This window comes from Puma concolor, chromosome B1 (assembly GCF_028749965.1).
Source record: "Puma concolor isolate L17-30 chromosome B1, mPumCon1.1.hap2, whole genome shotgun sequence".
Lineage (NCBI taxonomy): Eukaryota > Metazoa > Chordata > Mammalia > Carnivora > Felidae > Puma > Puma concolor.
The window spans coordinates 77,174,093-77,200,115 of NC_141670.1; the positions used below are offsets into that span (position 1 = coordinate 77,174,093).

At 35.9% G+C, this 26,023-nt stretch overlaps 1 protein-coding gene and 1 pseudogene across 2 annotated transcripts in view; one reads left to right on the forward strand and one right to left on the reverse strand.

Moving 5' to 3' along the window:
• The window catches only part of LOC112858054 (lipopolysaccharide-responsive and beige-like anchor protein), a 245,590-nt gene that overhangs the window by 65,670 nt on the left and 153,897 nt on the right, over positions 1-26,023 (forward strand). For both annotated transcript variants that reach the window (XM_086704118.1, XM_086704117.1), the window contains exons 3-4: positions 24,627-24,858; positions 25,072-25,172. In XM_086704118.1, the coding sequence (XP_086560244.1) occupies positions 24,627-24,858; positions 25,072-25,172 (333 nt within the window). The remainder of the gene's footprint in view (positions 1-24,626; positions 24,859-25,071; positions 25,173-26,023) is intronic.
• Positions 10,800-11,553, reverse strand: LOC112858197 (Y-box-binding protein 1 pseudogene; annotated as a pseudogene).

A 26,023-nucleotide genomic window follows, 5' to 3' on the forward strand; every position in this document is an offset into this window, starting at 1 on the left:
ATCTGAGGCAGGCTCCAGGGTCAGAGCTGTCAGTACAGAGCCTGACATGGGGCTTGAACTAGTGAACCACGAGATCATGACCTGAGCCGAAGTCGGACGCTTAACAGACTGAGCTACCCAGGCGCCCCCTTAAACATATATTTTCAAGGAAAAGCTTCTTGACATTGGTCTCAGCCATGACATTTTGGATCTAACACCAAAAGCACAGGCAAAACAAGAAAAAATAAACAAGTGGGACTGGTACATCAATGAGTAGAATGGACATTTTAACAATTTTAATTCTTCCAAGCAGTGAACTTGGAATACCTTTCCATTCATTTGTGTCTTTGATTTCTTTTATCAGTGTTTTATTTATGTTTTTCATTGTATAGATCTTTTACTATCTTGGTTAAATTTGTTCTTAAAGTATTTTATACTTTTTCTTGCTATTACAAATGAAAATTGTTTATTTTATGTCTTTATCAGATAGCTTGTTGTCACTGTGTAGAAATGCAACTTTTTTTTTGAATGTTGATTTCGTATCTTGCAACTTTAACAAATCCATTTATTAGTTTTAACAGTTTTTGGTGGAGTGTATAGAATTTTGTAAAGGATCATATCATCTGAAAACAGATTAGTTTTTCCTTTCTACTTTGGATGCCTTCTATTTCTATTTCTATTTCTATTTCTGTATTTGCCTAATTGTTCTGGCTAGTCCTTCCAATACTATTTTTTTTTAAAGTGGCCAGAGTTGACACTCTTGTCTTACTCCTGATCTTAGAGGAAAAGCTTTTAGCTTTTCACTGTCAGTCAGAATAGATCATTGAATGAAGCTTTGAAAACCAGGGGAGCTCTGGAACCAGGTGCTGGAACTGAGGAGTTGATGCCACCAGAATATTCTTTCTCCATTCATGGTGCAGATGAATTTCTCTGTATACATGGCAGGAAAGATGTCTACTGAAAGCTGCCAATTTAAGTAACTTTCCAGCTTTTGACCCCAAAGTACAAAAGCCCTTCCTTTCTACCTCCCAATTAAAAAGAAAAATCTTGGTAATGATTTTGATTGGCTTGAATTAGGTCACGTTTTCACTCCTGGATTTATCATTGTGACCAGGAGAATGGCAAACTTGTATGTGTCCTCTCTATGGCCTAGGTGTGAGGTACTGTGACCTCATTGCCAGGAGAATGCAATGAAGTGGATGGGGGAATGAAAGGAAAAGTGAGTGCAATACAGGTACAAACAACATGTATCTCTTATAGTAGATGTTTGTTTAGGTTTCCAGTTTATTCCTTTATTGTTAATACAGTACCTGTTTTCACATCTGATGAATCTTTCTGCATAAGAATATTGGTGTGAAATTATTATAAAGATCTAAAAGTTCATGTTTTTTGGAAAAAAAGTAATATAGATACTTCTTTTACATATTGTAAATTTTGCTGTTCCTCAAAATAGGATTCAGGTTATAAAGGACTGCAAGTTATAAAGTATGAAATTTAACAATGTGTTTTCTTTAAAATTTTTGTTATTGAAGTACAGTTGATATACAGTGTTTTGTTAGTTTCAGATACATAGCATAGTGATTTGGCAATTTTATACATTATGCAATACTCACCAGAAAAGTATAGTTGCCATCTGTCACCATGCAGTGTTGTTATAATAGTATTGATTATATTCCCTATGCTGTGCTTTTCATCCCTGCCATTTATTTTATAACTGCAAGTTGTTTGTACTTCTTAATCCCCTTCATCTATTTTCCCAAACCGCCTCCCCCTATAACCACCAGTTTGTTCTCTGTATGAGTCTCTTTCTGTTGTTTGTTTGTTTATTTTTCAGATTCCATATGTAAGTGAAATCATAGTATTAGTCTTTTAACGTTTTTTATTTATTTTTGGGACAGAGAGAGACAGAGCATGAACGGGGGAGGGGCAGGGAGAGAGGGAGACACAGAATCGGAAACAGGCTCCAGGCTCCGAGCCATCAGCCCAGAGCCTGACGCGGGGCTCGAACTCACGGACCGCGAGATCGTGACCTGGCTGAAGTCGGACGCTTAACCCACTGCGCCACCCAGGCGCCCCTGTATGAGTCTTTTAAAATAACTTGGAAGCATTGAGAGAATGATAACGTGGGCTTGTTAAAGTAATAAAGGATCTTAAAGTATATGTAATGTTATGAACAGTTTTGCATATAATCAGACTCAAATACTGAAGTAATTGATTTGATTATTGAATGCTTGACATTTTGCTGTCTCTTTCATATTCTATGATGTTTTGATTCCGAGTAATGTAAGTTCAGTGGACTTCTGACTGGATGTCACATAGTGACAAATTTCTGATTTTTAAAATACATCATTGCCATAAATCACTAGTTTGCTAGATTGAACTAGAAAGCTATTAAAGAACATGGCAGTATTTACTGTAGATAAATGCAAATTTAAAAAGGTTCTGTGTGTGAAGGTTTAAATGATTTATTAGCTTTCACTGCACACATGAATCCAAAGTTATGTAATGGATTTAGAAAATTTCATTTCCTGTTTGAAGGCTCAAATTTGCATATTATTTTATAATGCAAATATTTGAATTGAGTCAATAGGGTAAATAAACTCTGTGTGATATTAATATATGCCTAATCGTTTTTTTGGTATATGGCAAGCCTTTTTTAGGTGTAGGACAAGTGATTAAACATACCCACTTTTTTTTGTTTTTGTTTTTTTTTTGTTTTGGCTGGGGTGGGGAAGCATGGAAAGTTAATGAAACTGGGACTGTGTGTCTTATGTGACTTCAGAATTTGTGCTCACCAGAGTTTTTTTGCTCTTTAATTTGGCTTTCATTTCCTGCTAATGAGCACTTTATCCAGGTTAATATATTTTTCTTTTCAATGGGAAATTATCAGTGGAACAATTAATCCTATGACAATTCTAAGTCACACCTCACATTAGTTAGTTCCTTTTTATCATTATTTTAATGTTTATTTTTTGAGAGCGCGAGAGAGCATGTGCACGTGGAGAGGGGCAGAGAGAGGAAGGAAGAGGAGTCCCAAGTGGGTTTCATGCCAGCAGCAGAGTCTGATGTGGTGCTGGAACTCATGAACCGTGAGATCATGACCTGAGCCGAAATCAAGAGTTGGACACTTAACTGACTGAGCCACCCCGGTGCCCCAGTTACTTATTTTTTTAAATTATACTTTTTATTTTGAGATCATTGTAGATTCACATGTGGTTATAAGAAATAATAGAGAGAGATCCCTTGTATCCTTTACTCTCTTTATCCCAGTGGGAAAATCTTAAAACTACAATACAATATTGACATCAGTGCAATAAACGTATAGAAGTTTCCATCAGAAAAGGATCTGTCCTTTGCCCTTTTACAGTCACATCTAATTCCTTTCTGCTCTACTCTTCTTTAACCCTTGGCAACCACTAATCTGTTCTGGAGTTATATAATTTTGTGAGTTTAAGAATTTTGTATAAATGGAATCATATACCATATGACCTTTTGTTTTTTTTTTTTAGTACAATTCTTTGGAGATTCATCTAGATATTTATGTGTGTCAATGTGTTTTTTTCCTTTTTATTTTTGAGTAGTAATCCAAATGTGAATGTACCAGTTAGTTTAACCGTTTACCTGTTGAAGGGCATCTGAATTTTTCTCATTTTTTGGCTGAGACAAATTAAGCTGCTGTTAATATATTTGTGTACAGGTTTTTGTCTGAACAAAAGTTTTCAGTTCTTGGGGAAAAATACCAGATATATATTTGTTAGTATGTATAGCAGTTACATGAAAAAACTATTTTAATAAATTGCTACTCTGTTTTCCACCTAACTCTCATCTTACATTCCCACCAACAGCAGATAGGTGATTCAGTTTCTCTGCATCCTTGTTGGTATTTGGTTTTGTTATTATATTTTATTTTAGATATTCTGATAGATGTGTATCTGTTGTGTGTTGTGTATCTAATGATATCTTACTGTGGTTTTCTTTTACATTTCTGTAAGAGTTTATGATGTTGAACATACTTTCATGTGCTTATTTATCTTCGTGTAGTCTTAGGTAAAACACCTATTCTTGTCTTTTGACACTTGAATTTTTTATTCTAATCTTCTGATTAGATAATGATGATGATGATGATGATGATTTTGCTGTTGAATATGGAGAGTTCTTTATTTATTTTAGGTGTTTTCTTTTGTCAGATGTGTGCTTTGCAAATATTTTCTTCTAGTTTGCAGCTTGTCTTTTCACCTTCTTAACAGGATCTTTTGGAGATCAAAGTTTTATTTGATAAAGTTCAGTTTATCAGTTTTTCCTTTTATGAGCCTTGGTTTTGATGTCATCTAAGAATTCTTTGCCTAGTTTTAAATCCTGAAGATTTTTTCCTGTGTGTTTCTCTGAAAGTTTTATTTTTTACCTTGAAATCTGCAATTTACTTTGAGTCGGTTTTTGTATAAGGTATGCTGTCTACTTAGGTGAAGTTTCATTTGTTCATTTATGGATATCTAATTGTTTTAGCACTGTTTATTGAAATTCTTCCATTGAATTGCTTTTGTATCTTTGTCAGAAGTCAGTTGAGCATATTTATGTGGTCTACTTCTGGGTTCTCTATCCCATTCTGTTGGTTTATATATCTGTTCATATGGCACTACCTATAGTGTTGACTGCTGTAGCAATAGGTCTTGAAATTGGGTAAACTAATTTCTTCCACTTTATTTTTCTTTCTCAAGATTGTTTTTGCTCTCTTAGTTCTTTTGCTTTTCAATAGCAATTTTATTTGTAATTTTTTTCAATTTTATTTATTTATTTATAAATGTTTATTTTGAGAGAAAGAATGAGTGAGCAAGGGAAGGGCAGAGAGAGAGAGAGAGAGAGAGAGAAAGAGAGAATATCCCAATTTAGCTTCACTCTTTCAGTGGAGAGCCAGATGGGGGCTCCATCCCATGAACTGTGAGATCATGACCTGAGCTGAAATCAACAGTTGGGTGCTTAACTGACTGAGTCACCCATGTGCCCCCCCACCCCCCGCTTTTTTTTTTTGAAATTTTAGAGAGCATGAGAGGGGCAGAGGGAGAGAGGGAAAGAATCTTAAGCTGATTCCATGCTGAGCATGGAGCCCAATGCGGGGCTCAATTCCATGACCCTGGGATCGTGATCTCAGCCAAAATCAAGAGTCAGACACTCAACTGACTGAGTCACCCAGGCACACCTCAGTATCAGTTTAGAACATTCATTCCAAATCTGCAGAAATCTTGCTGAGATTGTGATAGGAATTTTGTTCAATCTGTATATCATTTTGGGGAGAGTTGGTATCTATACTGTGAACACAGTATATGTCTACATTTATGTAGATATTCTTTTATTTTTTTAAATCATCATTTTTTGTTTTCAGCATGTAAGTCCTGTCTGTGTTTTGGTAGATTTACATCCATCTACATCTAAATATTTCAAAGATTTTGAGCAACTGTAAATAATACTGTATTTTTAATTTCATTGTCCACGTATTAACTGTTAGTATACAGAAATGAACACAATTTTTTATAGGCTGTAACCATGTTGAACTTACTTATTAGTTCTAGGATGTTTTTTGGTACATACCTTTGATTTCAACATAGATAATCATGTTATCTGCAAGTAGAGGCAGTTTGTTTCTTCCTTTCTCATATGCATGCCTTTCATTTTCTTTTTGCCAATTATTGCCTTGGCCCTAACTTCCAGCACTGTGTTGAGTAAGAGTGGTGAGAGTGTACATCCTTGCCTTGTTCCTGATCTTTGGGAAAAGCATTCAGTCTTCTACTGTAAATTACAATGTTAGTTGTGGATTTTATGTAGATGCCCTTTATCAAGTTGAAAAGATTCCCTTTATTCATATTTTTCTGAGAGTTTTTATCATCAGTTGGTGTTGAATTTTATCAGATGCTTTTATTTTGTATCAATAGATATGATCATGTGATTTTTCTCCTTTAACCTATTAATATGGTGGGATATTTGTTTGATTTTTCAATACTGAAATAATGTATCTCTGGAATCAAATCCATTTGGTATATAATTCTTCTTATATATTGTTGAATTCTACTTGCTATTAAGAAATTTTTTTAAGCTCATTTATTTATTTTGAGAGAGAGCGAGCAAGCGAGTGTGGGAGGGGCAGAGAGAGAGAGAGAGAGAGAGAGAGAGAGAGAGAGAGAGAGAATCCCAAGCAAGCTGTGCACTGTCAATGCAGAGCCCGGTGTGGGGCTTGAACTCATGAACTGTGAGATCATGACCTGAGCTGAAACCAAGAGTTGGATGCTTAACCAACTGAGCCACCTGGGTGCCCCTGCTTTTATTTTAAATTAAAAAATGTTTTCTACTTGCTATTATTTTAAGAATTATTTTGTTTATATTCATGAGGGATATTGGTATACAGTGCCTTTTTTTGTACTGTCTTTGGTATCAGAGTAATAGTAGTTCATAAAATGAGTATAAAATTAGTGTTAATTTTAAACATTTGGTAGAATTCTTTTTTTTTTTCTTTAGTGTTTTATTTATTTATTTTTGAGACACAGAGAGACAGAGCATGAGCAGGGGAGGGGCAGAGAGAGAGGGAGACACAGAATCTGAAGCAGGCTCCAGGCTCTGAGCTGTCAGCACAAGAGCCTGATGTGAGGCTTGAACCCATGAACCTGAACCGTGAGATAATGACCTGAGCTGAAGTTGGATGCTTAACCAACTGAGCCACCCAGGCACCCCTTAAATTATCTATTTCACATTGAGTAACTGTGGTAGCTTGTGTTTTTTGAGGAAATGGCTGATTTCATCTACATTATCAAATTATTTGGTTAGAGTTGTTTGTAGTATTATTCTCTGTCATCTGCAGGGTCTATACTGATATTTCCTGTTTCATTCCTGATACTGGTACTTTGTGTCTTTTTTTCTGTTATTTTTTAGTCCTGCTAAAGTTTTCTAAATTTTATTGATTTTTTTTCAAAAACCTATCTTTTTATTTCATTGATTTTTCTCTATTATTTTTTGCTTTCAGTTTCATTATCTTTTTAATTTATCATTTCCTTCCTTCAGCTTGCTTTGCATTTATTTAAAAAATTTTTAAGTTTATTTATTTATTTTGAAGAAGGATGCAGAGAGAGAGAGGGAGAGAGAGAATCCTAAGCAGGCTCCATGCTGTCAGTGCAATCACTGATGTGGGTCTCAAACCCACAAACCATGAGACCGTGACCTGAGCTGAACACAAGAGTTGGATGTTCAAGTGACTGAGCCACCCAGGCACCCCTTGCTTTGGATTTATTTTGATCTTCTGTTAGGTTCTTAAAATGAAGATGTAGATTATTTGAAACTTCTCCATTTTTCTAATATATACATTTAGTGCTAAGAGTTTCCCTCTAAATACTGCATTAGCTATGGCTCACAGATTTTTGATATGTTGTATTTATAGTCATTCATTCATTCATTCATTCATCCATTTATTTATTTATTTATTTTAGGTAGGCTCCATGCCCTGTGTGAGACTTTAACTCATGACCCTGAGATCAAGAATCACATGCTCTACTGACTGAGCCAGCCAGGCACCCCTGTTGTATTTTATTTTGATTCAGTTCTTGGTATTTGTTTTTAGTTCCCTGGAGACTCTTTTTTGACCTGTCAATTATTTAGAAGTGCATATTTTAGTTTCCAAATGTTTGGAGGTTTTTTTCTGATAACTTTATCTTTGTGTTATTTCTTTCTTTACCTTTCTATTCTAGTTTGATTCTCCTGTAGTCAAAGAACCCATTGTATATGATTTTAGTTCCTTTAAATTTGCTGAATTTTGTATTAATGTCCCAGGATACAGTCTATTTTCATATATATCCCATGGGCACTTGAAAACAGTCTTCCTTCCTTCCTTCCTTCCTTCCTTCCTTCCTTCCTTCCTTCCTTCCTCCCTCTCTCTCTCTCTCTCTCTCTCTCTCTCTCTCTTTCTTTCTCATTTGCATCCAAGTTAGCATGTAGTGCAACAATGATTTCAGGAGTAGATTCCTTAATGTCCCTTACCCATTTAGGCCATCCCCCCTCCCACAACCTCTCCAGTAACCCTCTGTTTGTTCTCCGTATTTAAGTCTCTTTGGGAATGCAAGCTGGTGCAGCCACTCTGGAAAACAGTATGGAGGTTCCTCAAAAAATTAAAAATAGAACTACCCTATGACCCAGCAATTGTACTACTAGGTATTTATCCAAGGGATACAGGTGTGCTGTTTCGAAGGGGCACATGCACCCCAATGTTTATAGCAGCACTATCAACAATAGCCAAAGTATGGAAACAGCCCAAATGTCCATCGACAGATGAATGGATAAAGAAGATGCGGTATATATATACAATGGAGTATTACTCAGCAATCAAAAAGGATGAAATCTTGCCATTTGCAACCACGTGGATGGAACTAGAGGGTATTATGCTAAGCGAAATTAGTCAGAGAAAGACAAATATCATATGGCTTCACTCATATGAGGAATTTAAGATACTAAACAGATGAACACAAGGGAAGGGAAGCAAAAAGAATATAAAAACAGGGAGGGGGACAAAACATAAGAGACTGTTAAATATAGAGAACAAACAGAGGGTTGCTGGATGGGTTGTGGGAGGGGGGATGGGCTAAATGAGTAAGAGGCATTAAGGAATCTACTTCTGAAATCATTGTTGCACTATATACTAACTAATTTGGATGTAAATTAAAAAATTAATTTAAAAGTAGAAAAAAGTCTCTTATGAAAAACAATATGTATTCTGTTGGGTTGAGTCTTATGTGTCAGTTCTTATTGGTTGATAGGAGTTCTAATTCTTGCAGATTATCTAAGAAGACAGTGACGTAGGGACATTTACTTTTATAACATAATGATAGTACTTTCCTCAAAGTGAAGGAGAGCCCCATGGGAAAGATCATGAGTTTGTGTGGAAGACACTGATGTGTACACACATACACAACCACATACGTATACACACAGACACATGCTGATTTATATACACACATTCACACATACATACTTACAGTAAATATTGGAGTTTTGGGTAGTTTACCCAGAGAGTATAGAATATAGATCTGGGTGGGATTTTGCTCTTGGAGGAAAATCATCAAACATCCAGAGGAGAAGATAAGATTTCTGTCCACCTGGGGATAAAAGAAGGGATGCCAAAAGGGGGAATAATAATGCATAAAAAGTGGTGAGAGTACAATATAGATATACTTTACACATTGTATAATTTTGCTTTTGGTCTAGATAAATTGCTGTGGGCAAGTCTTTTCTTAGTTATCAATCAAGTGGATACCTAGCCTGATCATAAAGCTTAAGAAACCAGAACAGAAATAGTATATCATGTTTTATAATATGGTACAAAACCATATGATTCTGGAATGTAGATTCAAAATTGGTTATGTAGTGTGTTCAATAGTATCTTAATTGGAAAAAAATGTTTCTTATTAATCTTGACATGGTAAAAGTAGTACACTTACAAATAATTGAAGGCCAGGAAAGAAGAGGTGTGGAAGTTTGTGTGAGTGCATATTACATTTGATGGCTCTTATAAATGACTTGGGTTATTGTATTAAGGATTATTATGGTTTTGTTTTTAACCATTTTGAACCAATTGAGTGCAATAGGCAAAGAACCCTCCCCCCCCCCCCCCCCCTTACTCCCAAATTAGGCAAGATGGTGCTATGGGGTCATAGAGATAGAATGCTGCTGGTGAAAGTCTCCATTATTAGGGTTTATTATGTCTCGTGTGAGTCAAGTAAATAATTGGCTACATTTAATTTACTACAGTTATTATTTGATAGCATGTACTTTCCCAAAAAGTGTTCTACAAAATACACATTCTAAGTTTATGGAGGGCAAGAATTCTCTGTTCATATGGGTCAAGTGAAGTTAAATGTACTTGAGAACCTCATCAAGCCTTTTTACATAAAGTTTGAAGTTATCAGAGGGGGTATGCTATGTAGTTTTTTTCCCTCAAATTGATTTGATTTGGGTGGAATTATGCAAAGAACCATTCTTTCACAGTGACTATTGGATATGTTGCATAGTTGACTGGAGTAGTCTTTGATAAGTTCTCTTAATATGATTAATAAATGGAGGTGTGATAGGATACACAAAATGTTGCTCTTAGTTACTTGCTCCTAGTTTAAAAAAAGGGAATTGAGTTTAATGAAATAAGTTTTTTTCTTCTTTTAGTGCTTAAAAAAAGATTTATAGTAAAGAACAGAGAAAATAGGATATATAAATACCCTCAACTTAGAACAAATTTGCTTTGGGTTAGAAGAATGTCTTTATACATAGAGTCACATACATAATTTTATATAAACACATACATGTTATTGTATATACATGTATAAACTTACATGTATGATTCTTGTTTTTCCTTATCTTTTTAAACTTTGTTCTGTGTTCTGCCTCTTTCTCTCCATGGCCAGTTTCTCCTGTGCTCTCCTACAAAGTGAGCAATGTTGACAGCCATGTGTATAGACTTCTGTATTTTATGGACATTTAATCCAGTGGATCAAGTATACTGATAGTTGTGTGTGTGTAATGAAGGAGTTCTCAGCTAGTTTAGTGATGGTAGTAAAGAGGAAGAGGGACAAATTTAAGAAATTTTAGGAGATAGAGTCAGCAGCATTTAATAAATTCGACATTGTACATAGGAAGAGCAGAGTTGAAGATGCCATGTGGGAGGATTACCAACTGGGGTAGCAATCATAGCAGGGTTAGGGAGAAGATCATCAGTTATGTTTTAGCCATGTTTATTGTGAAGCAGTATGTGTAGATGTCTACAAGCAATAGGACATGAGTTTAAGAAATTGGGGAAGAAGCTAAGTTGAGTTGTAGTAGTCGTATCTGGAAGTCTCTGATGTGATTTGTTTCTGTCTCACTGGTCTACTTTGTTCTCCTGTACCCTGCTTGTCAGCACCCTCAACCCCTTCTCTCTGCACCGGAGGGTTGGAAGACTTGTTGACGCTCAGAGGGTCTCCACATGTAGAAACATCGCCTGCGGGATGGCCAGCGCAGTGGGGCCAGACCTTTGAGAGCACTCTCCGAGTCCTTTCCGCACTCACAGTAGTTTGGTAATTCTGTGGGTAATTGTGGGGAGGACTTCTGCGAAGGAAAGCGTCCATAATTGTTAGGGTCTGCTGCGTATTTACTGCATTGCACTGGAGCTCCCCTAGGGCCTGTGACCTTTGCTGCTACCACACCCTTTTCTCCTTCAACAACATCAACTCCACAGCCTCTCCATCTCCTACTGCGAAGTACTGAGCAGGTACTTCCAGGGGTTATTTTTTTATGGCAGTCTCGTGTACAAATACATTTTCTTTGGTGTCATTTCTGTGGATGAAACCATATCTGTTTCTTACAGTGAACTATTTTACTGTTCCCAAAACAGATTATCTTGCCGTCCCTTTTCGCAGGCACCGATGATGTGAGGTCGCCTGTGCCCTTGCTCCCTGCGCAGTTGCTCGTGCTTGGAGTCCTCAGAGCAGAGGGTGGGGCGGCGGGGGCTGCTGCTACTTCTGGGCCTAGTGGTTGTGTGGATTTGCCTGCTTGCGCGGCTGTACCTTTTCCCAGCATGTTATGGTTAACTAGGCCGGTGGCGGTGGTGGGGCTGCTCAGGGCTCTCTGGGGTGTGCTCCCGCTGTGGATCGAACTTGATACTATTTTTGAAGTGAGATTTTTATTTTTTTAAATTTTTTTTTTCAACATTTATTTATCTCTTGGGACAGAGAGAGACAGAGCATGAACGGGGGAGGGGCAGAGAGAGAGGGAGACACAGAATCGGAAACAGGCTCCAGGCTCTGAGCCATCAGCCCAGAGCCCGACGCGGGGCTCGAACTCACGGACCGCGAGATCGTGACCTGGCTGAAGTCGGACGCTCAACTGACTGCGCCACCCAGGCGCCCCTGAAGTGAGATTTTTAATAGCAGATGGAAGGATGTGTGAGTTCTTTTATCCTCATCTAAGAGGATGTGCCTTAATGGAGATACTTTTAGTTTATCTAATTGTCACATCAACTTTAAGAGATGGGTACCATTATTATCCTAATTTTACAGATGAGGAAGTGAGCCATAGAGAGGTGAACTATCCTGCCCTTGCCCTTATACTTGGTATCTGGTAGAACCAGGAGTCAAATGTGGTCTGGGTCCAAAGGATATGCTCTTAACCACTGTTCTAAGAGTAGCTGTGTTTTTGAAAACACTCAAGCTATAATTGTTTATGGTTAAGGATGTTGGACAAAATGCAGTTTGGGAGTGACTCATGAAAGTACTATCATTAAAATTAAGATCTCATACCAAAAGATAGATATTTTACTCATCTTTCATTGTGGATGCTTGATACTGTATACCTGATCTATTTTATATCCTTATTGTGTAGCTTTCTTTCCCTCAGTTTTGATAGGATACATCAGTTGCACACAATTTGATTTTTGTAGATACAAATTAAGAAGCATTATTTTTTCCTGTTTTGTTTTCCACATATTCAGTGCGTATTGAAAAGATTAAATTATCTTTTCTCTCCCTTATATTCAAAGAAAATATGTATATACTTCTTTTGAGACATGGAAATATGTCATAAATATATGACTTTGAAAGTTAAATCCTTTTGTAACTCCATCTTACAAGATAGCCACCACTAATAGTCTGCTGTATATTCTTCAGGCTTTTTCTATAGAAATAACTGCCATACATAATGCATAAATATGATATGTGTATGTGAGAGGTGTATAAAATAGACTTTTGGCTGATTGGGAAATTCATATGAGGATGAAACCAAATACCACCATTTTAGAAGGCATTTTGGAGATAAATGAATACTTGTAAAACTATGGAAATTTTTAATTCTTACTGAAGTTTTCTTATTGAACATTTTAGTAAAGTTTTGTACATCTCGTATTCTAATTCAGAGAATACTTTCTTGGCAACGCAGAGTAGTACATTGCTTTTGTGGTCACGGAATGGCACATTTGTAAGCCTAAATAGCCTCTCTTTATGCTGATGTAAACTGTGGGGTAAGATATTATTTTGACTGACTATCAGTAAAGGGCTGTTATAAAGCAAAGGCTGATGATTATGTCACCATCAACATACTGAACTTTCTTCTTTACTATTACCTGGCTAAGGTAAAGCCTTACTGTGTTTTGTTCAGTGTTAGGAATGATCTTAAAGGTGTGTGTGTGAATCAAGTTATAATGTAAGCAAATCTCTTACCATTCTGTATTATTTATTATTTATTTATATAGTAAAACTGTGCCATAGTAAGACATGTGGAGTCTGAAAGTTCAAATGTGTAAAATTTAGGATGGGGCTAATTTGAGATTAAATTCAATAATTTTAGTCTATGTGTTTTAAAAAGCACAAAAGTAAAATAACTGAAATTTGATACTATACACAGCTGAGTTGAGAAAGTGTGAAATGATAAGGCATTTTCTCATAATTCTGTCCTCCAGTCATTGAATTTTATCCTACCACTTGAGATTTTTGATTGCAGAGTATGAGGCAGAGGACAATAACCAGTTATTTGAATTCATTTATCACAGGCTTTTACCCTATTAGTAAACAGTTTTTTTTTTTGCTTTAAAAAAAGAATATAATGTTCTATCTGCAGTTTTTAAACTCATATTAAGTGACAATCTGTTTTCCTCTTATTTAGCTATTTGTATTCTCAATCATTTTTATGTGTATAATTAATAGCTTTCATAATAACTAATTAGTGCAGTATTTAACTTTTACAGTAGGAAATGTACATTTATTCTAGACTTTTTTTTTAAGTTTATTTTGAGAGAGACAGAGAGTGCTAGTGGGGGAGGGGCGGAGAGAGGGGGAGAATCCCAAGCAAGCTCCGTGCTGTCAGTTCAGAGTCAGTGGCAGAGCCTGTTGTGGGGCTCAAACTCACACAACTGTAAGATCATGACCTGAGCTGAAATCAAGAGTTAGTTGGATGCTTAACCGACTGACCCACCCAGGCACCCTGTCTGATAGACGTTTAATGTATAACACATGTAACGAGATTTTTACTCCAGAATGTCTGTGTTTGAGAGTGACTGTATTAAATCCAAATGACTTGTCCTTTTCATATTACTGATACTGTTATGTTGATTATTTATGATGTTAATATACTTGATAATATAATCATTTGTCACCTAAACTTTAGGAATGCCTGAAGTGATGCATAAGTGGGCATCTAGCTAAAACTAAGCAACATAATTTGGCCTGATACTTACACTGAAGCTAAATGTTCATGTTCTTTAATTGAAATTTTATTGTATTTTTAAAGAAATACGATCATAGTGTATGTACTGATTTGTAAATTTAGTAGTAGGTCTTGAATACCATGACATACTAACATATATAGATTTATATTCTTTTTAAAGGTTACATGGTATTCCCTTATACGGATATACCTGTATTGGTGGATATTTAAGCTATTTCCAGTGTTTTGTTTTTACAAACAGTGCTGCAATATAAATTTTTGTATCTTAATTTCTGAGCCTTTCTGTATATAATTTTGTAGATGATATTTTTATTTTTATTTTTAAATTTTTTTGAATGTTTATTTATTTTTGTAAGATAGAGTGACAGAGCATGAGCAGGGGAGAAGCAGAGAGAAAGGGAGACACAGAATTCAAAGCTGGCTCCAGGCTCTGAGCTGTCAGCACAGAGCCTGACGCGGGGCTCGAACTCACAGACCATGAGATCATGACCTGAGCCGAAGTTTGGTTGTTATTCGACTTTAAAGTCTGCCGTAACTTATCAGAGCTTTCATTGTTTCATTTGAATAAATTTAATACCTGAAGTCTTTAGTCTTTTGATGCTAGAATATCCACTTATATCTTTGTGTGTGAAAATTTGGTATTGTATCACTTGTCTCATTAAAATTAGCCCTCTTGAAATATTGTTTAGACAAATGTACTACAACGGCAATTTATCTAGAGATATTTCATGGAACAGAATTGCTGTGTTCTGGTGTGTGTATATTCATATCTGTTATAACTTTGTGATAACATTTTTCTAAAGCACAAAATGAATTATAGTCACTTAAGTTAAATGCAAAGTTCTAAGTCATATTTAGAACAAGGAACTGTCCAAGATCGCTCTCTCTGTTAACCCACTCACTCATTTATGCACCATTTTTTGAACATCTGTATATTAAATAGGTTGGTGTTCTTTAAGCAGTGGAATCCACATATAATAGCAACTGCACGAAATAGAGGTTTTATTTTTCACACATAACAAGGAATTTGAGATAGGCAGTTGCTGGTATTTGTGGTTCTGCTTAATAAGGTTCTATTTAGGGGTGCCTAGGTGGCTTAGTTGGTTAAGCATCCGACTTCGGCTCAGGTCATGATCTCACGGTCTGTGAGTTCAAGCCCCGCATCGGGCTCTGTGCTGACAGCTTAGAGCCTGGAGCCTGCTTCTGATTCTGTGTCTTCCTCTCTCTGCCCCTCCCCCACTCATGCTCTGTCTCTCTCTGTCAAAAATAAATAAACTTAAAAAAAAAATTAAAAAAAGGTTCTATTTAATAAGCTTAAAGAGCTAAACGCTTTCTACCTTTCCTTTTACTATTCTTCATGCATTGGCTTTCTCTCTATGCTTGTGCTTGTAAGCTTCGTGATATGAAGATGGCTACTGCACCTTTGGACATGACATTTTTGTTCAAGGGAGTGAGGAAGGTAGAAGAACAAAGGGTTATGCCTGCTACATCTGTTTTCCTTTTATCAAGGAAACCAAATCGTTTCATTAACACCTTTCAGCCTTTCTCATATCTGTTTGCCAGAACTTCTCATGGCCATTCAGATGCTAAGGATGCTGGAAAAGTAAGCATTTATCTTTCCAATCTTTGTAGTGGCAGAAAACTAGAGAGGAGGGGTTTAGGTATTTGAGTTCTGTAATGTTTTTATACATCAAGTTAATAGCTTTGAAAATAACGGGTTATTATTGCATTTCACTTAAAATTTTTATTTTTAAATGTTTATTTTTGAGAGAGAGAGAGAGAGAGAGACAGACAGACAGACACAGACACAGAGAGACGGACGGATCCCAAGCAGGGGAGGGCAGAGAGTGAGGGAGACATAGAATGCGAAGTAGGTTCCAGGCTCTGAGCTGTCAGCACAGAGCCCGACATGGGACTTGAACTCATGAACCTTGAGATCATGACCTGAGCCAAAGTGGGATGCTTCACCGGCTAAGCAACTCAGGTGCCACTCACTTTTTTTTTCTTTTTTAATGTTTATTTATTTTTGAGAGAGAGTGTGTGAGGGTAGGGTAGGGACAGAGAGAGAGGGAGACAGAGAATCCATTGCAGAGCTCTAACTCAAGAATTGTGAGATCATAGTCTGAGCCAAAATTGGACGCTTAACTGACTGAGCTACCCAGGCACCCCTTACTCTTTTTTTTTTTTTTTTAAAGTAGGCTCCACACCCAACATGGAGTCCATTGTGGGGCTTGAACTCACCACCCTGAGATTATGACCTATGCTGAAATCAAGAGTCGCATGCCCTACCAACTGAGCCAGCCAGGCGACCTTTATTTCATTCTTGAAACAAGAAATATGCGTTCATTCATCAGTTATCTGATAAGACTTTGGGGAAGAGATGCTGGGTTAGCCAGTCTGTATTACCTGTCACAGTCTATTAAATACAGTTGTTATACATTGTTGAAAGCCTGGTTCACCTACCTTAGTACCTTGTGAGTTTAGGCAAGTTAGTTATGTTTCAGATTCCTCATCTATTAAGTGAAGATAATAGAAGTTTTTGTAAGAGGTAATTAAAAATGCTAATTTATGTAAAGCACTTAGCATAGTGTATAGCTTATAGTAATCACTCAATGCTTATATGTGGTTATTGTTTGTATTTTTAAATTATTTATTTTGTGTTGGGATTTAAAAAAATTGAAATAGTACAGAAACAGAGTAAAACAGTTTTCCCCAACTACTGTTAGCTGATTGATTTATAATTATATTCGTTATGTGTTGCTGTGTAACAAATTATCTCAAAACTTTACAGCTTAAAGCAATAATAAATATTTACCAGCTCACAGTTTCTGTGGGTCAGGAATTTGGGAGCAAACTGGCAGGATAGTTCTGGCTTAGAGTCTCTAATAAGGTTGCAATTCAGATGTTGGCTGAGGTTTTATTCATCTGAAGACTCAACTGGGGCTGGATGACCAGCTTCCAGGGCTACTTACTTGATTGGCAAGTTGATGCAAACTATTGGCTGGAGACCTCAGTTCCTCTCCAGGTGGGCCTTTTACATAGCTTCTTGAATATCCTCATGACATGGTGACTGATTTTTTTCTTAGAATAAGTGATACAAGGGAAGCCATAAAGTTCTTAATGACATAGCCTTGAACATCACTGGTTACTTCAGCTGAACTCTCTTGGCATGTAGAACAGCCCTAATTAAGTGTGGGAGGACATTTCTTTTGCTGTACTTGTGTCCTGGTTTGTAGAGGAAGGGATGGGACAGTTTGATTGCTTTTGATTGCTGATATTTTCTTTTCCCTTAAAGCAATCTTAATTTGAGATGTCTCTTTTTTTTGATTAATTACTATGTTCTTAATCATAGAAAGGAACTTATGAAAAACAAATAGGTTGCTTTAAGCCATTCACCTGAAGATTTGAAAAGCCTATCTAATGTAAAACATTAGATAATTCTGTGATATTATTCATGGCAATAAGATTCAAGAATACAATTATATTAGCCAGTGTTTCTCAGAAAAGCCTTTGGAAGAATGTTACTCCTGTGAAAAGCTCTTGTCAGAAAAAAAAGGAAAGAAAAGATTCCATTGTTAAATAAATTGTAGGAAATCCATGCATTGGTTATCTAACTTTTGGAGACATAAAAATATAGTAGCATATCGTATTGTGAATATGAATATTGTGGCAATCCTATTGTGTAAACATCTCTAGCCTTGTTTAATTCAGTATTTCTCAGACTACATGGAAACTTTTTGCTTAATACTGCTTTTGTAGACATGTCGTAGTTCAGTGAAAATTTTTAAATTTTATGAAAGGTAAAATGAACAGGGAGAAATGAGATGGTTTTGTTACTTTCTCTAGTACATGAGCTATTGAAAACTATTAAGATGATAATTCATTATCAGTAAAACGTGCTTTTTACTATAGTGACGTTTTTCTTTTAATTTTCTTGTATTCCATGACTTTGCCATTTTAATTCTACATTGTTGCCTCTAGTTGGAGGATCTTACTTTTCTCTTGTCTTTGATACAAATGGCAAATGGCTTGAGGTTTTTTTTTTTATTTGTTTGTTTGTTTGTTTTAAGATTTACTAAGACATAGAGGTAGGGGCACTTGGGTGGCTCAGTTGGTTAAATGTACGACTTTACTCAGGTCATCATCTCATGGTTTGGTTTGTGGTGAGTTTGAGCCCTGCGTTGGGCTCTGTGCTGTCAGTAAGGAGCCCGCTTCAGATACTCTGTCCCCCTCTCTCTCTGCCCCTACCCTGTGTACATGTGTGTGCTCTATCTCAAAAATGAACATTAAAAAAAAATGACATACAGTTAAATTCACCCTTTTTAGGTATACAGTTTTATGAAATGTGGCAGATAGATATATTTGTGTATCCAGTACCACAATCAAGATACCAAAATTTCATTACTCTCAAGTCTTCTCATGATTTTTTGATTAATTCTGTCCCTCTATCCTCAGCCCCTGGCAACACTGATCCAGTTTCTCTCCCTATACTTTTGCCTTTTCCAGAATGTCATATAAATGAAATCATACAATATGTAGCTTTTGTGTATAACTTGCTGGACTTGGCATAATGTTTTTGATATTAATTTGTATTGTAAATGGTATCAATAATTTGTTCCTTATTATTGCTGGTAAGTATTCTATTGTATGATTGTACCACAACTTGTTTATCCATTTACTAGTTGGTGGACATTTGAATTGTTTCTAGTTTTTGGTGATTATGAATAAAGCTTCCGTAAACATTCATGTACAGATCTTTATGTGGACAAATGAATTTATGAAATTGTTGTCAGGATCCATAGATCTTTCTGTTCTGTTATATTCAACATGAGACTTATGGCATAGATTCCAAGATAACTACTCTAGTTCTTGCTGTTTTTCAGTGGCTTACATAAGAGGAAGGAGGAAAGTTGCAAAGATAAGTTGTGTTCTTTCCTTTAAGAGTAATAGCCAGAAGTTGCACATACTACTGCCTGTCCTCATTGGTCAGAACTTGGTGACATGGCAGGTAATGTCAAGGAAATCTAGAAAGGGAAATTTTTTGCCTGGGTCTCATGTACCAGACTAGAAACTCTATATTATTATAGAAGAAGAAAAAAATGTAAATTGAGAGATGTTACAGTCTGTGACACAGCATTGTAATTTCCCCTCAAGTTCACCCTATTAATAAGTTTCTGGTGACTATCGACATGTATAAGGTCACATTCATTTAGGTTTGGATTCTTAGGGACAAATTGGATACTTTGGGATTAGCACTTTTTAAAAAGTAAATACATTTTTGAAGGATGCATATAAATAAAAGAAGCTTACTCTTTAGTTGATTTGCTTTACAAATGAGTAGTCAGGTTCAGAGACAAAATGTGATTTGTCACAAGAAATAGAAAATATCTAGTTAGGGGCATAAATTGTGATTGCACTCTGTCCCGAGTTTTCTGCTATACCTTTCTCTGGCCACATCCTTGAGGAAAAATTAGGAAAGATTATACAGAAAATATAGCTTTACTTTGAAGCATTAGAATTTTCTCTGTATTACAGTTTTTCCAGTTTTATAAATCTTTTGAAGAGAAGATAATTATTTTTGGTCTGTATGTGTTTCTTGGTATTCTGAAAATACAAGTGACTTAGATTTAAAATATTTTATTAATATAACCATTGAAGAAAGTAATCATCATGCCCAATTAAAATCCTAATTCAAAACTTGTGAAGGTTGATTTGAATTCTTTGAATAATATGTTTTAAAATTTCTATAATCTTGTACATTAAACTATAACCTATAGAAAGCATGTTATGCCACCCTGAAGGTTGCTATAAAAATTGTTTATGAAGTTCAGGCCAAGACTAAAATATGTTGAAATGGAGAGTTGTGAAAAATGTTCTGTATAGCATAGGAGACCAAATCATGCTAAAATGCAGAAAAAGACTATACATCAGTTTCTAGGCTACATTATTCAAAAAAATACAACCATAAAAAAGGTAATAAGATTACATTTTCACATTTCACGGCTAGTAAAGTGCATTAGGCTGCTCAGATATTCATAACTTACTATGACATTTGGGAAGATTACATTTTGTAGTGCAGAGCCATTACTACAGCTCAGATAATAACTAGCCAATGCCTAGACTTGGATTATGATCCTTGTCATTGAAAACAAATTTGTGTTTTGAAGGTTGATCAGCTTCAAATAACTATTAGAAAGGGTTAACGTGACATACTGTAGACCCTGTGCATGCTTTTTAGGTATAATAGATATGCATACATATAGTATATCAAATATGCCACACATTTGTATGTACCAATTTCTGCCATCAATTTTCTCCTTGAAAGGTATATTTTATAATATTTAAAGCAATGGAGAAATATTTAAAACACCTGTCTGGATACTGCTCTCACAGTATAAACTCAATTTAAAAGCTGGTGAAATATTTGGGGTTTTTTTGAAATTACTTTAAAAAATTAATTCTGTAGCTTCTTGGAAGGGTGGTTACGGGTAGAAATAAACACAGATTAAAACGAAAGATTGATGTAAGTAATATTAAAGGTGAAGGTAAGGTCTCCTAAGTTAGTTGCAACTAGATTTTTGACTATTTAGACCTGTGTGGAGAATGTCCAAACATGTATATATTAAAAACTCTCCCTTTGCTCTTTTCCCCCAGATGCTTATTTGACTTTCCAGAGGCAATCACTATTTAATTTTTTTGTTTTAATGCTTATTTATATTAGAGAGTGTGAGCATGGGAGGGGCAGAGAGAGAGAGGGAGACACAGAATCAGAAGCAGGCTCCAGGCTCTGAGCTGTCAGCACAGAGTCCGATGTGGGGCTTGAACCCATGAAATGGGAGATCATGATCTGAGCTGATGTCGGACACATAACTGACTGAGCCACCCAGGCGCCCTGGCAATCACTATTTAGTTTCTTGTGTATCATGCTTAGGTAATACTTAACATATCCGTATCCGTATCCGTATCCGTATCCATATCCATATGTTTTGCATTCAAATTGTAGCCTACTGTTCACTTTTTTTTTCCATCTTGATTTTCTCACCTAAACAATGTATTTTAGAGATCTCTTCATGTCAGATGGAGCTGCCTTATTCTTTTCAGTGCCTGCATCATATATATCATTATATAGTCATATATGACTTTACTAACCATTACCTTACAATGTGTTTTTAAATTTTTTATTTTTTAAATTTTATTAAAAAATATTTTTTAACATTTATTTATTATTGAGAGACAGAGAGAGAGAGCATGAGCATGAGAGGGGCAGAGAGAGGAGGAGACACAGAATTTGAAGCAAGCTCCATCCTCTGAGCTGTCAGCACAGAGCCTGATGCAGGGCTCGACCCCACCAACTGAGCCGAAGTTGGATGCTTAACCGACTGAGCTACCTAGGCGCCTCACCCTTGTAATGTTTTTTTGAGGGATTGTTTCTTCTATTTTCTGTTCAAAATGTACTACAATGTTCTTATATCTAACATCATTACCTAAATATATCTGTAGAATAAATTTCTAGTTGTTAAGACAGTTATTTGTATGTGGCTTCTTCTATTTAACATTATTCTTTTGAGATTATTTTTATTTATTTATTTTTCTTTTTCAAGAGGACATTGATGTATATTGGTCACTGTGTCAGTAGTTCCAATATCAAATATTTTTCTCATATAGTAATTTTTCAGTTGAAGTCCTTGGTTTTGCAGATATGTATCACATCATCTCAAAATAATTGTAATTTAAATTCCTCCATTCTGATATTTATACTTGTTGCTCCCTTTTGACCAACTGTGTCTTCTGTACCTTCAGAATAATATCAAATGATGGTGATAATAGTGCATCCTAATCTTGTTTCTGACTTTCATGAGACTCATTCCAATTTTCCTATTTGAGCATGATGCTGGCTTTTCAGGTGTGATTGTTATATTGTATTCTTAAAGGAAGTCTTTTACTATTAATAAATGTAATAAAGTATGATGGAAATATTAAACCACCATTTAGCAATGCCACAGTAATAACATTTACAGGTAAGATCCATCAATCGATGCATAAAACTGGAATAAACTCTATTTAGTTGTGTCTGTTATTCTTTAATGAGCTGTTGTATTTTGTTTTGTAATGTATGGTGAAAAACAAGATACTTGTGGCCTCAAGGTGTTTCCACAAGATGAGTAATAATTTATACATGAAATATAGTAACTTTAAGATGGAAAAAAAAATCTGACAAACACCATCTTTTTAAAAAAAAATTTTTTTTCAACGTTTATTTATTTTTGAGACAGAGACAGAGCATGATCAGGGGAGGGGCAGAGAGAGAGGGAGACACAGAACCCAAAGCAGGTTCCAGGCTCTGAGCCATCAGTTCAGAGCCCGACGCGGGGCTCGAACTCACAGACCCCGACGCGGGGCTCGAACTCACAGACCCCGAGATCGTGACCTGAGCTGAAGTCGGACGCTTAACTGACTGAGCCACCCAGGCGCCCCGAAAAACACCATCTTAAACAACTGGTCAAAGCTAACGTTAACCAGAAGTGAGGCATAATGACAATTAGGTCCCATTGAAATGTTATGCTGAGTAGGACATACATCACTTCTGGGATATTTTTGCCAAAAATGCATAACCTGAATTTAAACATGAAACAAATGTCCATATTGGAAAAGTCTATAAAATATCTGGCAAATATGCTTCAAAAACATCAAAAACATGAAAGTCAAAGGATGCCTGTGCACCGGTCTCAGTATGGAGAAGACTAGGGCGGGTACTGATTGTGGATCCGAAAAAGGACTTGAGGGCAAGAAGTGGCAACATTTGAAGAAGATCTGTAGATTTGTTGGTAGTAGTATATCAATGTGAAGTTTATGGTTTTAATTATTTTATTACGATTATAGAATATACTCATATTACGGGAAGCTTGGTAAAGGGTATACAGGAATTCTATACTATTTTGCAGCTTTTTGAATATTTGAGATTATTTCAGAATAAAAAGCTAAAGACAAAACAAGCAAATAATATTCACAAAACCAAATAAAAAAAAGAGTTCATATGTAGTTAACAGAATTTTTGTGTGGATTAGAGAACCAAACATGTATACTTCATAGCCAGGACAGTGTAGCTAGCAGAATTGGCCCAGTCACACCAAGGGGCTCTTTTAGCAGAAACCCAGCTGTCCTTTCCTAATGCTAGATATTACTGATGATACAAAGAATTATACACTAAAATCTCTGCCAGAGCTTTCCCAGAAGAATCAAATGCTTTTACTACTGTAGTAGCCAGGAATTCCTGTCTCCCTTCATGCACATTATTGTCTCATATTGTTCATTTTTCCATTTTTTTATTCCTCTTGCCCCTGTGTATCTTTGGCAGAACTTGGGAGAAACATCAATCCTTGGCTACAAGGAGTATTAATTGATTTTCTAATTCTGAACCTTCCTTGCTTTTCTGGAGTAAACTCTATTTGGTTGTGTCTGTTTTTCTTTTATGAGCTGTTGGATTTTGTTTTGTAAAAAGTTCTCTTTCTCCTAATTCTTGACCACCTTTTGGGTTTAGGAATGCATAATGTAAAACTGAGATGTATTCAGAAAGACAGGAGTGTAGGTGAATCATGTATGTAATGTTTCTGACAGACATTTAAAAAAAAATCTAGTTAGCAAGGATAGCTCTGCAAAGGTAATTCCAGAAGTAGTTTAATTCCTTTAAACGATGGGGATTTGTTAAAATTTAAAAAATTCTCTGTGGGAGGACACTGAGTGAGATAGCAACAACACGGGGATAGGTCAGTATATCTTTCTCTGGATGAGTTTTTTTGATAGTCTCAATGAAATATATTTTGACTAGTACTTTGGGGGTATGATTATATTTAAGTTATTCTAATTATTGACAGGGAAAAAAAGGGATCAAAATCAATAGGTAAAATAAACTAGGAATTTGGCAAATATTAACTCTAAGTTCTGTATCCACTCTGAGTGTTTTCCAGCTTTTCATTTTTGTTGTGAGCTGTATTTTGTATAGGTAACAAAGCACCTCTAGGTTGCTATGGGTAGTTCACAGAGTTCATAAGTCATAAATGAAATACTGATTTAGAAGCAGTTACAGAGCTAAAAGTTAGATCTTTATTGGTGTCAGGGCAATAGATAGTGGTTTACCTAAGATATCCTGTATTTCTTTTCTGTTGAAAATTATTTCCACTTTTATATTGCAACTCTTGCTTGACTTTGTGCTATCTTAACTTGGAATTTTCTTTAGAAGCTTTATTTTTTAGAGCTCTCTCTGTGTGTGTGTGTGTGTGTGTGTGCGCGCGCGCGCACGCGTGCTTATGAACCCTTTTGTTGTAGAGAGTAGAAAAGAATGTGTATGGGTATGTACTGCCAACCTAAAGCTTAGGAGTGTGCTCTAGTTACATTGAAAAAGCACTAATGCTTTTAATTTTTTCCCCTCTTTTTGGAAGTTGGTAGGAGGGCAGTTTGATTTGGAAATGAATTTCATTATCCAAGAAGGTGAGAGTATCATCTGCATGGTCGACCTCCTAGAAAAATGTGACATTACTTGCCAAGCAGAAGTCTGGAGCATGTTTACAGCGATTCTGAAGAAAAGCATACGAAATCTTCAAGTCTGCACCGAAGTAGGCCTTGTTGAGAAAGTGCTTGGGAAAATTGAAAAAGTTGACAATATGATAGCAGGTATGATTTTTTCTGTAGCACAATGGATGTGAAGAAATAAAGTTTGATTCTTAAATACTATATTTTTCTTATTTAGTAACATTTAAGAAATATTTGAGCATCTAACTTGTGCCTAGAACTTCAGTGTTTAAACTCTTAAATAAGCACAGTATATTTCAGTCCTTTAAGGAATATAAGTTGATTAATTGTTTTGTTGTTTTCTTTTGTTTCCAGATCTTTTAGTTGACATGTTGGGAGTGCTGGCTAGCTATAATTTGACGGTTCGAGAACTAAAGCTATTCTTCAGTAAACTTCAAGGAGATAAAGGACAATGGGTAAAAAAACCCTGAATACCCTTTGCTATTTGAAAGTTTCCCTCTCCTCAAATACATTAGTTGCTTTTAAGCAGCTGTTATTATTATACAGGGGTAAATGTCAAATTGAAAGGAAGAGATCAATCAAAATAGAATTTAGGTCTTTATAGCTACTTTTGCCATGACCCAACACAGGTGTATACTAAAGAGAACTGAATGTTCCAGGCAGGCTCAAACTTGGCCCTTCTTCAAATTGTTAGTCTTCAGATATACAATTAACATTTATTAGAGGAAAAGGGTTAGGATAGAGAAGGAAAAGTGTTGGGTAGTCTGCTTCTCTTTTTTATTGACACGAGTAGTTTAGCTGTAGCCCTTAAACTTGAATAATCCACTCATTGAACAAAAGGTCTGCAGTTAATTGGATCCACCTTCCACAGTTGCAATTTAATGGTCCTTTGTAATGAATGGCAGTAGTGGTCAACTTATTTTGAACTCCAGGTGCCTTAGCAAACTGTTTTTTCCTACCACTTGGTTACTTACCTCTTAGAGGAATACTGGTAAATATTTTCTTCATTTTTTGTTGGATTTCTGGGGTTATTTTAGTGCTCTTTAGAGATTATTGCCCACAGCAACTGATTGCTAATCTAGCTCTGTTGAAATCTATCTAAATTGGTGCTTTGCAATTGTACACTTTAGTTTATTGTGTTACAATGGTTAGACTCTAGCTTCTTTATATCAAGTTCTAGCTCTCTGTCTGTCTTTAAGATTTCAGGACTGGGAGCACTTGGCTGGCTCAGTTGGTAGGACATGCTACCTTTGATCTCAGGGTCATGAGTTCAAGCCCCACATTGGGTGTGGCGCTTACTTAAAAA